Source organism: Dasypus novemcinctus, chromosome 5 (assembly GCF_030445035.2).
Source record: "Dasypus novemcinctus isolate mDasNov1 chromosome 5, mDasNov1.1.hap2, whole genome shotgun sequence".
NCBI classification, from domain to species: Eukaryota; Metazoa; Chordata; class Mammalia; order Cingulata; family Dasypodidae; genus Dasypus; species Dasypus novemcinctus.
This window is the reverse complement of record NC_080677.1, coordinates 65,968,711-65,985,990: the sequence shown is the minus strand read 5'-3', so window position 1 is coordinate 65,985,990 and position 17,280 is coordinate 65,968,711. Positions and strand designations below refer to the sequence as shown.

Below are 17,280 nucleotides of genomic sequence, written 5' to 3'. Positions count from 1 at the left end.
ATTATCTTCAAGGGTCCTGTTTACAGAGGGTTCACACCCACAGGACCTGGGGTTGGAACCTGAACATGCCTTTTGTGAAGGACATGAATTCAGTCCCTAACAAGCCCATACTATAATTCAAGGACTTTGCCAAACACAGGAATGAGGGTGACACAATGACACAGTCCTTCCTCCAAGAGTTCACAAGCTGGGAGCAGGCATCTGAAAAGGAGATGTGAGTAAGCACAACGAGTCAAAAAAAGACTTCTTACTGTTGCAACTAAGGGACCACTTTGTGTATCAGGAAAGATCGAAGTATATTTTGGCCTAAACTCAGAAGTTGATTCTGTGAACCAGATAAAAGGGCCTTTAAATTGTTTAGAGTTGGGTTAGCTGGTTAATCATAGGGTAGAATCAGGAAAATAAAAAGAGCCTGACATAGGAAAGGGTTGAATTCAAGCAAATGACACATACTGGCGCACATCTGCATTTAGTCTTTCCTGAGGGCCACCCCTTCAAATACCTTCTGTTTTGATGTCATTTCCTAGACATGGGAGCAAATCATCTTCCTCCTAAAAGAGCTGTTCACTACCATCAGTGTCATTGTATTTTCCCAGCCAAAATTCTGGCATTAACTTTTTTTTTTTAGGTTGTGGTACCCAGGGAGAGTCCCTTTTTTAAATATTTATTTATTTTTAATGTTACATTAAAAAAAATGAGGTCCCCATATGCCCTCCACCCCCCTCACCCCACTCCTCCCATAACCACAACCTCCTCCTTCATCATGGGACATTCATTGCACTTGGTGAATACATCTCTGAGCACTGCTGCACCACGTGGTCAATGGTCCACATTACAATTTACACTCTCCCCCAGTCCACCCAGTGGGCCATGGGAGGACATACAATGTCCAGTAACTATCTCTGCAGTACCACCCAAGACACCTCCAAGGCCTGAAAATGCCCCCACATCATATCTCTTCTTCCCATTCCCACCCTCAGCAGCTACCATGGCCACTTTCTCCATCTCAGTGTTACATTTACTTCCACTACTAATCACATTAGTTCCAGAATAGAGTATCAGTAAGTCCACTCTAATTCATACTCTATTCCTCCATTCTGTGGACCCTAGGATGGCTATGTCCACTCCACCCCTCTATCGAGAGGGTGCCTGGTATTAATTTTTATCACCCCTCCATCATTCCTATCTGGTCCGTGGGATGTTTCTCATAGCCACCATTCTTCTCCATTCTTACCAGCCCAACTCAGGGCCTCATTCCCTTATTTTTAAAATAAGTGTATCTTGTTTAACTTTCCTGATGCAGGGCTTGTATCAGTTTCCTGAGGCTGTGGTAACAAATTACCACTAACTTGGTGGCTTAAAACAAAAGTTATTCTCTCACACTGGAGGTCAGAAGTCCAAAATCTGGAGGCTCTACGGAAGAATCCATTATTTGCCTTTTCCAGCTTCTGGTGGCTGTTGACATTCTTGACTTGTGGCTACATTGCTGCCCACATGGTCACACTGCCTCCTCTTCTTTGGAATGTGTCAACCCTCCCTCTGCCTCACTTTTATTACGGCACTTGACATTGGATTTAGAGTCCACCCAGGTAATCCTGGACGATCACCTTATCTCAAGATCCTAAACTTATACCTGCAAAGACCCTTCCCAAATATGTTCACATTCAGTTTCCAGGGATTAGGATGTGGACATATCTTTTGGGGGGCCACCATTCAACCTATTACGAGTCTCTTCCTGTGCAACCCCTCCTGCCCTCAGTGGCCAGGGTAAGTTTTAAATAGTATTTTCATCACCACACACTCCTGTTGTCAATTGTCAATGGCTTTTCATTTTTCTGTATCATCCAAGTTGAGCTCCACCAACTGACACTCAAGGTTTACCACAACTGGCCCTGTCCACATTTGGAATTCACCCACATCCTCCAGTTTTAGTTCACCAGACATTGCTACACAGAAGGCAATGCTCTAGGTTTTTGGGTGCAGATACCAGGGTAGATATGATGCCACCCCAGCCTTCAGAGTGTGTTGACACAGCTGAAGGGACAAATGTACAATGACAACTCAGCACAGAACAATGAAGAGTAACACACCCCCATCTCATAGGCCAGCCTCCACACATTGCTTATTCCTGCTAAATAGTGTGTCACACAATTTGGTCCTTAATTACATTGTTGTACAGATTCACTACTGTATTAGTCTTTTAATTGTGTACCCAAAGAAAATGTTTCTTTAGCTCAAAGATTCCTACTTCTTGTACTTCCCCCGATTAAATGATCAAGTGTAAGAGTGCTAAAAAATAATGCTGGACAGATATTTGAGTGAGACTTTACTTGCACTAAAATGGTTTCCTGCATTTGTATTCACAGGTGTGGTAACTGACTCCATAAGGGAAAACTGAGGAACATGAAGATGATGAAGAGCTGCTTCCCTGCCAGCCTTTTAAGCAGTGACAGTTTATGGGGGCAGAGAATGCAGGAGGCCCCTGTGAGGAGTTCCACCTCATGAGATTCCACCCAGAGCAAAACAGTAAATAGAGGGAAACATGGTTCAGTTGGAGTCAATGAATACAACCCACAGAATTTCAGACCTGAACATTATTTATAAGACCTGGATTGTGAAAATAACTAAAAGAAGGTAATTTTATTATTTTTTTATCAATACCTAAGAATTTTTTTCAAAGGCAAAGTCATATGTAGTGAATTTCTTCTAGCAATTAAGAAAAAAACCACTGTCTTTGTGAAATGTAACCAAGAGTGACACTGTTTGTATGAATTTTCCTAAATTTTCTAGAAGTGCACTTTTTTAAAACCTTAAAAACATACAAAATTATAAATCTGAAAGCTCAGAAAATAAAATCTGAAAAAAAAAATTATTTCCAACTAGTTTATCTTAGTGGCTCTCCCTACTATTTTTCCTATATATTTATACATAATATCTTTAACATAAAAGCTACCATTTTGTTCATACAATTTGGCAATCAATTTTTCTTTACACGAAATGATCTGGTTTGGTAATATTCTTCTACATTTTAATTTTAACGATTGTATAGTATTCCATTTTGTGACTGCACCAAAATTTAATGAATACTTTTTTACTATTAAATAATAGATTGTTTCCAAAATGATAAATAATGCTAAAATAAACATCCTATTATGCATCTCTTAATTGAATTCCTAGAATTGGAATTGCTATCAAAGGATAAGCACATTTTAAAAACTTTTAATTTACATTGCCAAACAATGATTGAGGCTATTAATACCAACCACTAAGTTAATCAACAAGGAGTGCCCAAACTAGAGATTAGTTGTCCTTTTGTTCATTGTCAAGTTGCTAAGGATAAAAGCAAATCTTGCACTTTTTAAAAATCAATTTTATTGATACATATTAATAAAGCATAAATCCATCCAAAGTGTACAATCAACAGTATTCAGTGTAACCATGTATTTGTGCATTTATCACTTCAAATATTCTTGGAGTACTTTCATTATTCCAGTAATAATAATAATAATAATAATAATAATAATAAACAAAAAGCAAACAAATATAACTCATCACCTCTCAGTCTCTCTATGTTCCCCTTGCCATATGTAGCAGCTATTCTTTTTCCTTCTCTTTAGGATATTTGTATTTATATTTTTAAAAAATAGTCTTATATATGCAGTATCACCCATATTCCTGTTTTACATGAGGTTTTACTCTCTTATACAGCCCCATATTATAGCACTTAGCTTTCCTTCTTGCAGTACACTTGATCTTAGACTTTCCCTTTCAACCACAGTCATACCCATATCATAGTTACGCTTGTTATAAATACCACGATATGCTTTCACCATTTCTATTTATTTCCAAAGGTGAATCTTGTTTTAATCCACATTTCTTTTTCATGAATTTCTTCTTTGTAATTATTTGATCATGTCATTTTCCTTGGAGATGATGTTTTTTTTTTCTTCTTAAATTTTAAATAAGTATTAAGGATATCAATATTTAAAAATAAATACAGCAAAATTTGCTCCCAATTTGTGACTTTTAATCTTGTTTATAGTGCTTCTGGCTACTTTTTTAAAAAAATTGTAGTCAGAGTATCTTTCCTTGGGATATGATGCTTTTTCCTTTTTCAGGATAGGGCACTTTTTCCTTTTTCCATGTTTGTGTGATGATGTACTTAAACTCGCAAGACATTTTAAACATCAGCAAAACAGAAGGATAAACTTGGGAAAAGACCAATTTGGGGGAAATAAGTCATTATCAAAACAGAAAAACAGTAGTTGTATTTTTTAAAGTGCAAAATATTAAATCTTTTAAGAGCCCTTTATAAGAGCAATACAAAATACTTAATACATATCGGAGTAATATACTTCACAATTGTGCATCCCATGCTATACTCCACACCACAAAAATGTTGTTTTTGATCTGTGGTCAGTTTGAGAGCCATCATAAGGTGGAAATTCTTGAATCAGCAGGATCAAGTACAAGAATGAAGCCAGATGGTTATGTATGACCAAAAGTGAAAAATCATACAGAACAGGAATTATTTAACTATTTAACCAATTCCACAAAAATTAATGGGTGTGTTTAAAGAGGCATCCCCCCCCCCTTTTCAAAGCAGAAATTATCTACCATATTCCAACTAGGAGATGACACATTCACAGACATTTTGGCTAAGATGAATCCAGTCATATAAAGATTTAGTTTTATTATAGGTACTTGTATACAAACATTTCACTACTTTTTGCTACTTCTAAAACCTTTTAGTAAGCAATCAGTTGTAGTACAAGTGAGAAAATAGAAACAAAACTGCATATTTTTAAAAATCTACCTTCTTGGATAAATTTTATACTGCAATTAAAACCATTATTTTTCCCCATTCAATTATGATGTCTTTCTTTTCTTTTAATTATGAAGTCTCTGAAGTCCCTGAACTTGGTGGAATGCTCTTCAATAGTGGCAGGAAGTGTTAAACAGGTAACTCTACATACTTTTTCCAATAGGTGCTTGTTTTTTAACTTTGATTAAATGCCATTGTTAAATACAAATATTAAAATATATTTAACATTTCATATATTAACAGTTCCTTAGCGCTTTGCTCCAGCCTGGACACTGACCATTGAAAAATAGATGCCCTTCTGAGCCAGCAGCTGTTGATGTGTGCCATGCTCCTTGATTTTGCCATTCTGAAACACAACTATTACGTCTGCGTTCTGGATGGTGGAGAGGCGGTGAGCGATCACAATGCAGGTGCGGCCTTCTCTGGCTTTGTCCAGGGCTTCTTGGACAACCTGTTCAGTAATTAATTACACAAATTATATCTAATAAAAGTAGTTCTCCCTCTTTAATTCCTCCTCCATAACAAGTCCCATGATTAATTTCTCCAACAGATCCTTCTTTTACAATGACAACAGTGAAATAGAACATAGATTTTAGAAAGTGAGGGATCTGTCATAACAAAATAACTGAATCATAGTTCGAATCCGTTCTGAAGCAGGAATTATCTATCCTCAAAGTTATGGTGGTAAATACAGCCCATTAAATCATTTTAAAACATTTACTAATGTGCCCAACCAGCCTGTTAGCCAGCTCTCCAGCAAATCAGGAAGCCTGAACAAAGACAACACAGGCTTCTCGAAAATTGGTACTTTTAAAGATAGAGAGCATCTCAGAATGGCTGATGGCCCCTCTTCCTTTTTACAAGCTCAATCTGTCTTTCACATATATCTGAGCACTCAGCCTTTTCTCAAACTGAAAATGATTGCCAATATTTACCTTAAGACACAGCCAGATTTTGAGATTGTCTTGCCTTCCCCCTTTTCATGTGGCTACTGGTTGATGCTGCCAGTAGAACCAGGAAATATGCCTCCTGAATGCAGATTCTTAGGTCAATTCAAAGTGATGAAGGGCTATTTTTATTTAGCATGAGCACTATAAGACTAATTTGCCTTGTGCCATCTTAGTTCTCTGGAGTTACAGCTACTGTAAGCTGTTTAAATTATATTGAATTATACTGAAAATTGACATGAGTATAATCAATTTATCTGGCTAAGGTTTGGACTCTACTATGGAAGATAAAAACATAAATTTAAACCTAAGGACAACCGATTCAAAGGTGAATGAGGCCAATTTAAATCTTTACCTTTTCACTTTCTGTATCCAAAGCTGATGTAGCTTCATCCAATAGCAAAATATGAGGCTGTCTAACCAGCGCGCGAGCTATGGCAATGCGCTGTTTCTGGCCACCAGAGAGCTGAGTTCCTTTGTCTCCCACCCTGGTGTTGTATTTCTGCAAATAGGAATTTTTTTTTAATTATGAAAAGGAGAACAGATAATAAAGTCCTACTAAACCATTTTCTTACAGAAAATACGATAAATATTTACACATATGCAAACAATATTTCAGTTCAGAAGCCAAGAATGGATTCATGGAGAGTTAAAGAAAAGAAAAAAAAAGCTCTAAATGGCAGGGTTAATCACTGTTCTGGAAATAAAGGTTTGGGTCTTAAAAGTGTATTTTAATGTGAAAATGGCAATACTTTTATGAGGAAGAACATGGCTGCCACATTAGTCTCTTTCAGTTTTTTGGTTTTATTATATTTGGGACATGGATTAGTAGGAGGAAGAAAATTTGATCTGACTAAGCTGCATATAATAAAATAAGCGAGGTGCGTTTTATTTCTAACCAGCAGGTGGCGCTCTCTTCGTTGCTTGTAAGTGAGGAAGGAAAGTGCTCTTGGGATTCTAGCCTTTCAGAGTCGGTTTTTACAGAGCTGTCTCCAATACATAAACAATATTAATGGATGCTAAGGAATTCAATTTTGATACCTATTTTTGAAAACTGAAATCTCCTTTTTTTTTGTTTTTAGATTATTCCAAAATTCCTCAGGTATTTTTTCTCCCAGTCTCTAATTGTCAGTAAATATTAAGGATGACGATAGGGACAGGAATTAAAGGGCAGGTGGAAGAGAGCAGAAATGTGATGTATTAGCATTTATAACCTAGAAAAAGATACTACCATAGTTTCAGGGTCTTGCCATGCTGAAATTTTAGTTAAACTCTGGGCTTCTAACACCCAGAGTTTTAACTTTCAAATTCATGTTCCATTGTCAATTTTATTTGCTAATAATGACATTGCTAGTTTTTTGGCACTCAGACCCAAGTCTTCACCCAGAGATGGTGTGAGGGGACCCCAGGAGAGGCTCTGGCAGATGCAGGGGACTGGCTCCATCCCAGAGCAGTGGGCACCTCAGAAGGCAGGAGCACCAGGTGTGCGACTCTTTGTGAATGCGGGGGTTCCTAGGCTGTACTGGAATGGATGACCAGCTGAGTCAGGCAAAGGCAGGGCTGGAAACTTGTAGGAAGGAGGTAATCAGCCGCACCTCCTAAACGGTGAGGTTTAAATCCTGGCATTAATCACTCAGAAGAAGTGGGTCCACAGACAGGAACCAGGAGTTAGGGGAGTTTTGCCTCCTATCTGCTATCTAGGTACTGAGGAAGAGCCACAACCTCCACAGATATGCTCTGGGGGATGGATGGAGCCAGAGAGGAGAAGTCCCTGGGATGGAAAAATGCCAGCTGGGCAAGGTAGCCTTAAGACAGGTAATAGCTACTTTCTGTTTTTGTCCTTTGCTAATCCCTAGCACACCTGGTTCTCAAACATTAGCCTGCAGCAGCATTGAAGGCCTGTTGAAACACAGCTCACTGGGCTCCACCTCCAAAGTTTCTCAGGTTGAGCAGGTCTGGGGGAGAACCTGAAAATTTGCATTTTTAATAAGCTCCCAGGTGAGGCTGCCTTGCTGGCCCATGCCCAAATGAACCACTGCCCTCGTCATTAGCAAAGGAGGTTGGAGATTTGGGTTTTGATTGTTCCAGCCTCTAGAAGGGTTAATTATCCAAAGTTGGGCTTGAGTGTTTGGGGCTGAGGGGTGGGTAATGCCCTTACAGGGGCCTGCAATGTGGTGGCCGCAGTGATCCAAAGAAGACCCTGAGGAAAAGGTGAGGCCTAGGAAGGAGTTAGGACCACTAGTATTGCTGTCTTTCCCAGGAGATTGCCTACTGGGCTTTATTTTCTTACAGGGAATTTCCTTACAATAAGCATAACTGCTGACGATGGAAGGGGATGGGAAACTAGCTAGATAGAGTGGCACTGCAATTACAGGGACCTATGAGTGAGTGGTTCCAGTGATGCACGAGCCTTCCCAGGCATTTAGAGGACACACGAGATAACAGTGAAGGGCATGGTGGTGAGTGATCATACCCTAGCAGGCCACTCGGAGGGGCTCCGCTCCATTCAGAGAGAGCTTTCTGTCCAGCATGGGTCCAGCTCTCGGGCTTGGCCTGACTACACAGAGTGAGATTTGAGGCTTGGGGAGCTCTAGCTGCCAGGAGGCAGAATGGACAGCAGGAGAGAAGTGGGGCCGGGATCAGAAGCAGCAAATCCTTAGGAGGAGATCTGGACTTGCCGGCAGGCCCTGTGCCTGGCTTGAAGGGGAAGGTCCCCCACACACATACAACTTTTCCCTAGGTCTGAGGGACATGGGGCCTCAAGCCTATAAGCTTCTGAGCTGGAGAAATGTCCCAGAAATATTTCTCTTCCCTAAACCCAGATCCAACAGTTTGATCCTTTCACAGGAATCTAATGATAAGGTAAATGTAACATCAAGTCATTTCAAAAAACGTGGTCATGTGCTTGCCTACAGGTGGGGGTGCATGTTGGATGTTAATTTCTCTTCACTTTGAAAAGTCGGCCCTTTAGAGAGCAAACTATAGGCTGGGAGGCCGCCCCATGCTCCTGCGGCTCCTATCGGGAGACTCACTTCTGGCAGCATCTCGATGAACTGATGTATGTTGGCCTCCTTGGCAGCCCGCACGATCTCCTCCTGGGACACGGCCCGGCTGTTGTTTCCGTAGGCGATGTTCTCGGCAATGCTGCAGTCAAACAGGATGGGCTCCTGGGACACAATGCCCAAGTGGGCACGGAGCCACTGGATATTCAGGTGCTTTATTTCTTTTCCATCAATTAGCTGAAAACAACAGTTCACAGATCAGCTTCAGAGCAAGCATGCTTTGCATTTAGCAAAATGAGTATTGTTACTTAATACCTTAAAATTGCCAAGTTACTGTCAGACTGAGGAAAATTTGGTTCTTTGTTTGGTTTAAGGTTAAGTGATCAAGGTCGTAATTGTAAGATTTGAGGAACTGCCGTGTTTTCTTTTAACTGTAGTTTCTAATATATGCATGTGGTAGGCAGAAGGATGCATCCTACCACCAAGGATGTCTGTGTCCTAATCTCCAGAATGTGACAGTATGTTAGGTTACATGGCAAGGCTGCAGATGGAATTAAGGCTGCTAACCAGATGACCTTCAAATGAGATTATCCCGGATTATCCAGGTGGGCCCAGTGTAATCACAAGAATTCGTAAATGGGGAAGAGGGAGACAAGAGATGTCAGTGTCAGGATGATGCGATGTGAGAGACACTCGACAGGCCATTGCTACCTTTCAAGAAGGGGGAAAGGGCCATAAGCCAAGGAATGCAGGTGGTTTCTGGAAATTGGAAAAGGCACGGCAATGAATTCTCTTTAGAGCCTCTAGAAGGAATGTATCTCTGCCAACACCCGGATTTTAGCTCAGTAGACCCATCTTGGCCTTCTGACCTCCAGAACTATAAGACATTAGTGGCTTACAGCAACACGGAGTTGTTTGTGGTAATTTGTTACAGCAGGCACAGGAGACTAAAACAATGCATCAGAGTCATGGGGGTTCTCCTGGCACAGTCAGGCTTATGTCTCAATTTCTCACTAGAAAAGTGGCCAGGATTAGAATGGAAATAAATAACAATGATGACCTCGTAAGAGTTGGGTATGCCAGGTTTCTGACCTGACCTCAGTTCGGCAGGTTCAGGCATTTAGAGACCAGGTACAGAGGTTAAATGGAGTAGAAGTGGATGTGGAAGGGAGGGTACCGGATCTTCATTAGTCATCTTGGCGAAGTGAATTAATTTTTCTAAGACATTTTCCTTGAATGTAAAATAGGAGTGGTGATAATCCCAAAACTCGAGTCGACATGTGTGTATTTCACTTAGCACAGTGCTGGGCACTGAGCAAGTCTCAGAACTGCCAGCCTATTAACTGCATGTGTGTGCAATGGATGCATCTGGGATGCAGAGTCAGGGGAGAGGATGCCCTTTCTTTAGTCATCTGATTTCCTAGATAATCCTGCAGAGGCCCAGGGAGTGCCCCTTAACAGGTTTGCTCATAAAAATCTTTACCCTCTGATGCCAGTATATCTCCCCAGTAGATCTGTGCTGCAACAGAATTCTGGCACTCAAGTGAGAGAACTGATTGTTACCTCTGGAGGGGACACCAGTGACTCAGCATCACACAGGTTGTATGCTCGGAGCTGCTTACCCAGCAGTGGTGGTGAGTGGGTGCTGAGCCATACATCTCACTGTGTCCTGTGTGGCTGGCTGTCTCCCAGAGGTACCCAGAGAGCCAGAGGTAAGATACAATCTCTGCTGCAGGAACAGAGCTTCTGTCTGTGAAACTGACTGTTGCAGGGATGGAAAGCAGAGTTGTGACCTTGTTAGTACCAAGCTCAGTTGCCATGGAGACTCTTGTGAGCATCTATGCTCCAGGCTTCCTTTCAGTGATAATAAGTGAAGGGAGAAAGTAGAGAGAGGGTGGAGAGAAGTAAGGAAAAAAACATACAAGGTTATGGCTAAACAGAAAATTTTGTTAGAATGCTATACTTGAGAAATGGAAATCTGAGAAAAGAAGGGGATTGGGTTTTTAAAGATTTTTTCCCCACACTTATATCCCTAGGGGAGAACAGACACTGCCTAACTAATCAATCACAGACGAATCTAAATTATCTCAGCAAGTTTTAATGAGTTTCCCCATCACACTGAATATAACACGCTTGGGCCTGCTTATCCCAACATAATACCATAGAATTGCAAGCTAGTTAAAACTTGTGTTAGCTAAAGAATCCTTTCTCCTGGGGAAACATGTTTAGAAGACCAGAATGTAAAACAGATAAAAGCAGAGCTTTTTTTGGGTGAGGAAGGGATGAGGTTGAAGAGTAGGGAAACGGACTTTGGCCCAGTGGTTAGGGCGTCCGTCTACCATATGGGAGGTCCGTGGTTCAAACCCTGGGCCTCCTTGACCCGTGTGGAGCTGGCCATGGGCAGTGCTGATGCGCGCAAGGAGTGCCGTGCCACGCAAGGGTGTCCCCCGTGTGGGGGAGCCCCACACGCAAGGAGTGCGCCCGTGAGGAAAGCCGCCCAGCGTGAAAAGAAAGTGCAGCCTGCCCAGGAATGGCGCCGCCCACACTTCCCGTGCCGCTGACGACAACAGAAGCGGACAAAGAAACAAGACGCAGCAAATAGACACCAAGAACAGACAACCAGGGGAGGGGGGGAAATTAAATAAATAAATAAATCTTTAAAAAAAAAAAAAAAAAGAAGAGTAGAGAAGATGAAGGAACTCTGGGGATTGGTGGAAAGTACTCAAAAACCTAACTGAGAAAGTAAATATATTGCTAAGAGAATAATGCAAAGTCAAATTAAAATGACTAGCTATATCTAGTTTAAATTAAGTCTACCACTTCCCTTTATTAGCACAAATAGTCAAAAGCTAAATATATATTATTCTCTCTATATTATTTACTCTGAAATAATAATATAGATGAATTGAGCACTGACTCTCTTCTAGGCTCTGTGATAAACATTTCTCCTGCATTCTATTGGTTAATCTTCAAAACATCCTTTTTGAGGCAGGTGATATTTTAACCCCCAATTTACAGATAAGAACAAGAGCTATATTCAGTAACTTGCTCAGGGCCACATAGTTAGTAACCTGGTGGGGGCAGGGGGAGCAGGGGGAGCAGGATAGGATTTAACACTGTAGGTTGGGTTGTGGTCACATACGTAAAATCTCAAAACAGAAATGGATTTTCCATCTTTCCTCAAAATAGGAAAGTCCCCATCCTGGCTCAGGCACTGACTGGGTCACACACAGACAATGACAACAGGTTTATAACTATATCCTAAAGGGATGTCTCAGAGAAGGAAGGAAGGGAAGGTCAGGGGATGAATCAAATGCTGGCAGCTGACCGTGGTATGTGTGGGGAGAGAAGCCAGGCTGGAGTCAGGAAACTCTTCCATGTCAGCATTTGTGGTAAACTGCCTAAAGCAATCACTGAGGGAAGGAATCAGAATCTTCAAGGCTCCAGTATTTTGTTGTGACTTTTATTGCATTCAAAGTATATATTCACTTTCATGCCTAATTTTTTATTGATAAGTTTGCATTATTTTCTTTGTCCCTAGAGTTGTATAACCTTCAGGTTCCACAAAAACTTGGATCTTCTCCTCATCATAATTCTGTAGCTTCATTTTTCAAAACTCTACAATTTAACCTAAACCTCTTTCTTCAAATTTACCAATTCAGTGGTTCTCAAACTATGGTTGGCACCAGAATCACCTGGAAAACTGTAATATTCAAGGGTCAGATGCTAATGTATTTGAATGAGCCAGGAGGGTGGCTGGGTTCTTTATCAGCTCCCAAGGTCATTCTGACACACACCAAGTTTGAGGACCACCACTCCAGGTCAATGTTTCTCAAAATATGATTCAGGGCCCCTGGTTGAGTTTATAAGCCAAGCTTGACCCCTTTACTAGAGATTCTTGGGGACACTTATGCTAAAGAAGTCTGGCTGCTGGATAACACTCAGCAGTATTTCAAAGCACTCGTGCAAACACATAGGGAACAGATAATGATTATTCTTGCAATGGGATGCAAAAGGACCCTTTGTCAGTGCATTATCAGTGTTGTCTTGATGGATACTGTCCTATGCACTCAGAATTCATTTCCATCTCCATCTGTGTCTCTGCAGTTCCATATATCAAGGGACTAGAAAGCTAAAACCTATTTCCCAGACTCCCTTGGTTTGGGAAGTAATTTAGGTTCTACCAGTAAGATGCACTCTGTGACATCCAGAAGGCAGAAGCCAATTTCCCTTTACTACATTCTTGGCAGGAGTTTTGCAGCAGCCAAACTCTAGTCTTGGTCTCTTAGGTGTATAACAGCTGTGTGACACTGGCATAATTTTCTGTAGCTTCCTTGGTCACAGGATCACAGCTGCAGTGCTGTGATTTGAAAGTCCAGGAGAAACCCCCTTAATTTCCATTCTTTCAGCCTTCCAATGATTTTGAAGGCACATAATCCCCTATATTAAATATTTATTTATTTGACATACCTGGGGTCGTTTCTGTTTCTCTCACCGAACCATAACTGCACACCAAACCATAACTGCTATTGTCCATGTTCTTAATTATGCTCTTTTATGTCTATGTATTTGTAAATCATTAAACTCTATTTTTATTTTCTTCTTGTATATTTTTGTACTATTTACTGTTGTTGCTGTTTTCAACTCCAATGCTACGTTATCACAAAGATTTTTTTCCCCTCATTGGAAAGTGATTATGAGAGTGGTAGAAAGGTGATGAGATATTTTTTGTCCTTCCAAAATGAGTTATAATGATGAAGTTTGAGAGCCACCACTCTAACATAGGCCAGTATGTAGACTGGCCTATATACTTTATTCTGAACTAATTGCTTATCAAAGTGTTCTCTTGCATGCAATGCCTTACTGACTGTAAACGCTTTTGCAAATATTTTTTATCCATTAAGAACCAGCACTAGGCCTACATCCTTCTTTAATCTAACTCATGGAAGTCTCTCTCCTGAAGTCCTACAGGACCTCTGTGCTATGTAACTCATTTGACAATGAACAATGATGGATGTGATACAACAATATGTATGTACCCCATCTCCTCATTTAAAGTCTGAGGGTAATAACCTTACCGTATGCCTTGTTCTAGTGCAATATTCAACACACTGCTTATAAACATGTTGAGAACCATAACTAGTGTGTGAAAGTTAACATTTCTTCATCTAATTTCTTCATGTGTCAGCAAGGTCTTCATTTAGAATCCCTTGTTCAAACTTTGACCTCAAAATTGAAACAAAGTCAGAATTCTCAAAAAATTCACAAAAAAATATAGAACAAGGTAGTAGGAATAAGGAACAAGGCTTATGTAGCTGTTAAAGAATTGAGTTGCGTCAAGGCATAACTGTCTAAATACAATAAAAATATTTATGAGAAATGGTGATTGCCTTGGAGAAATAAAAGAGCTCTGTACTACAGCCTGAAAATTCTATTTCCTCTTGAGTCTCTAATGCAACCAGGACCCATATGGAGCCAGTCTGCATCAGACAAACTGTACTGAGCAGGTGTCCCTTCTGATTCATTGGTGCTCATGCAATACAAGTTGTTAAATATTTTGAATAGCACCCCTAAGTATGACCAGTAACTAAATGCCTACATAATGAAAATCTCTTGCTCCAAATTCCTCTCCTTCCCGGTTTGATTCTTTTCCTCTTCCCCATTATAGTCATTTAAAAATTTCACTTCTCCTTTCAAGGCGCCTATCTCATCCCAATTACATAACACAGTCCCTGACAGGCACTCAAAGTTTTGTTGAAGGAATGAACCCTTTATTTACCCTTTTATTTCAGGAAACAAAAGGAAATGCCTCCAAATTCTTTATCTACCTCCCAAATTTGTTTATCTCACTTCTTTTCCTTAGAAAGTGATTTCAACATGTTCTAACCATCAATGGTTTTGTTGCATCCTCAGTCATAAAAATGCTCAAGATTCTTCCTCCTGAAAAATTTCTCTGGACTCTGCCTCCCCACTCAAGCTATTATTCTTATTTGCCTTTCTTTCATCTTTGATATTCTTGACAATCAACACTTGCTTAACTCTCCTTTTCCTCTGCTAACCATCTCTTCTTGCTAAACTGTTTTCTACCACCATCACTTCACTGAGACTGCTTTAAAATGCCAGAAATAGCCTTTAATCACCAAATCCCTTCAGGTTTTCTCAGTCCTCATGCTACCCTAGTTCTTCATAGCAGGTGTCATCGCTGATACCCTTTCCTTCCTGAAACACTCTCCACCCTTGGCTGCTGTCTCACCTCTCTCTTTTAGTGCCCTTTCTAGTTTTCTGGCTACTTCATATTTATTGTTGGCTCCTCCCATGTAAGCTGAAACCTAACCAAAGCATGAGAGGTGGGTTGGTAAGAAGACTGGCTGCTCCAATAGAAGGCTGAGGGGCAGTGTTGAGAGAGGTGGGAGAAGTTGACGGGCAGATGACACAGCTTGGTGGCCACCTCTAGGATGTCAGTCTTTTTTTTTTTTTTTTTTTTAATTTTTATGATTTATTTCTCTCCTCTTACCCCCTACCCTGGTTGTCTGTTCTCTGTGTCTATTTGCTGCATCTTCTTTGTCTGCTTCTGTTGTTGTCAGCGGCATGGGAATCTGTGTTTCTTTTTTACTGCGTCATCTTGTTGTGTCATTTCTCCATGTGGGTGGCGCCATTCTTAGGCAGGCTGCACTTTCTTTCGCGCTGGGCGGCTCTCCTTATGGGGCGCACTACTTGCACATGGGGCTCCCCTATGTGGGGACACCTCTGCATGGCAGGGCACTCCTTGCACGCATCAGCACTGCGCATGGGCCAGCTCCACATGGGAACTGCAGAACTCCCATGTGGTAGACGGACGCCCTAACCACTGGGCCAAGTCCGCCGCTGGATGTCAGTCTTGATCTAACCAGGGCTATTGTTTAATGGTTTGAAAAAGCATGACTTATCATCAAAAGTTAAATACACAGAGGCATTTAGATGAGGCAAAACCTTGAAATGAGGTGGTTGTGAAAGTACACTCACCACTGTTCCACCCAAGGGGTCGTAGAACCGCTCAAGGAGCTGGACCACTGTGCTCTTCCCGCAGCCACTGCTGCCCACCAGGGCCAGTGTCTGTCCCTTCTTCACCTTGAGGCTCAGCCCCTGAAGCACGGGGATGTCTGGCCGGGTGGGGTAGTTGAACACGACTTCATTAAATGTCACATTTCCTTCCAACTTATCCTAAAATCAGAACAAAAACACAACATTAACTTTGATTGCTGCAATACCATCAGGTGTCAGAAGGTTATGAACTTGTATCAGGCCATGTGGGCTTCATTTCTATCAGCTAGAATTTCATAAGATCTAAAAGACTCAGTGATGTTATAACACATATTGTTATTATGCAAATATGATAACTCAAATTTGTTCTCCAATAATTGAGTAACTACATATAATAAAATGTGATTAACAGGATTTGCTTAGAAAGTGGGCAGTATTCCCATCTCCCTGTAACTTTCTTATACAAAAGTACTGGATGTTGATACATATTACTGGCATTTAATAAAATGAACCCATGATCCAGTAAGTTTTGTTTTATTATCAGCACATTTTAGAAGTGCAGATATTATTATATTTCCTCTAACAATACTTTCCTCCTTCAGGAGTTAGGAGCAGACCATTTAATCAAAAAATCAAACTCACTGGCTTCAGGCCTTCCGTGCTATAGCTATCGATTAGAGGGATTTTTTCAATGATCATGATGATGTGGGCTGCTGACACTTTGGCTTTGGCATAGTCGGGGGCAAAGGAACTGACTTGCCCAACTGCCATGGCACCAAAGACAATAGCTGAAAATACCCTGCAAAAAAAAAGAAAAAAGGCAAAACGTGCATAGAGTTATGACCATGGTGTAAGGAAGTTGGCACTTGTGCAAGCAGAGAGCATTACTCCAAATAATTACAAAACGAGATGAAACATAAAACACACACTTTTTCCTTGTAAGTTGTATCAGTGTAGTAGATTGATCACAAAATGGTCTCTTTTTCTTTCCACCCTACTCTGTTCCCTTACCCCCTTTGCAGTGCAACTTTTGCAGCTCTTCTACTTAATGAGTTTATTTTCCTACCCTTTGAGACTGGGCTGGCCTGGTGACTTGTTTTGGCCAGCAGGATGTGGTGGACGTGACCGTTGCCTATGCCTCAGGAGATTCTGCATGCTTTGTGCTCTCTCTCTCTCTTAGAACATGAGACCAAGCATAGGCTAGCCTTCTGGAGGACGAAAGATACACATAGGAAGGCTGAGTAGGTCCCAGCCAGCTAGGTCGTGGCTTGCTGTAGACGTATCGGTGAGTCCAGCTGAAATCAGCTATGCCCAACTCATATCATAAGAACTGCCTAGATGACCTGTAGACTAGTGGGCCTAAGTAAATGCTTATCAATTTATGTCACTGAAGTTTAGTGGATGTTGGCTACACGGCATTATTGTGGCAATAAAAAACAGATACAGTCAGTGACGATGGAATTATAAGATTCTTAGAAAAACTGAG

The 17,280-nt window shown here is 40.9% G+C and overlaps 1 protein-coding gene across 3 annotated transcripts in view; it reads right to left on the bottom strand.

Moving 5' to 3' along the window:
* Nucleotides 1–3,349: 3,349 nt before the first annotated feature.
* Nucleotides 3,350–17,280, bottom strand: part of ABCB1 (ATP binding cassette subfamily B member 1) — a 290,971-nt gene continuing 277,040 nt past the window's right edge. For all 3 annotated transcript variants that reach the window (XM_071215181.1, XM_058297072.2, XM_058297071.1), the window contains exons 24-28: nt 16,437–16,593; nt 15,777–15,974; nt 8,805–9,011; nt 6,128–6,274; nt 3,350–5,276 (exon numbers count right to left, since the gene is read on the bottom strand). In XM_071215181.1, coding sequence (XP_071071282.1) covers nt 5,073–5,276; nt 6,128–6,274; nt 8,805–9,011; nt 15,777–15,974; nt 16,437–16,593 — 913 coding nt within the window. In that variant the 3' untranslated portion in view covers nt 3,350–5,072. The remainder of the gene's footprint in view (nt 5,277–6,127; nt 6,275–8,804; nt 9,012–15,776; nt 15,975–16,436; nt 16,594–17,280) is intronic.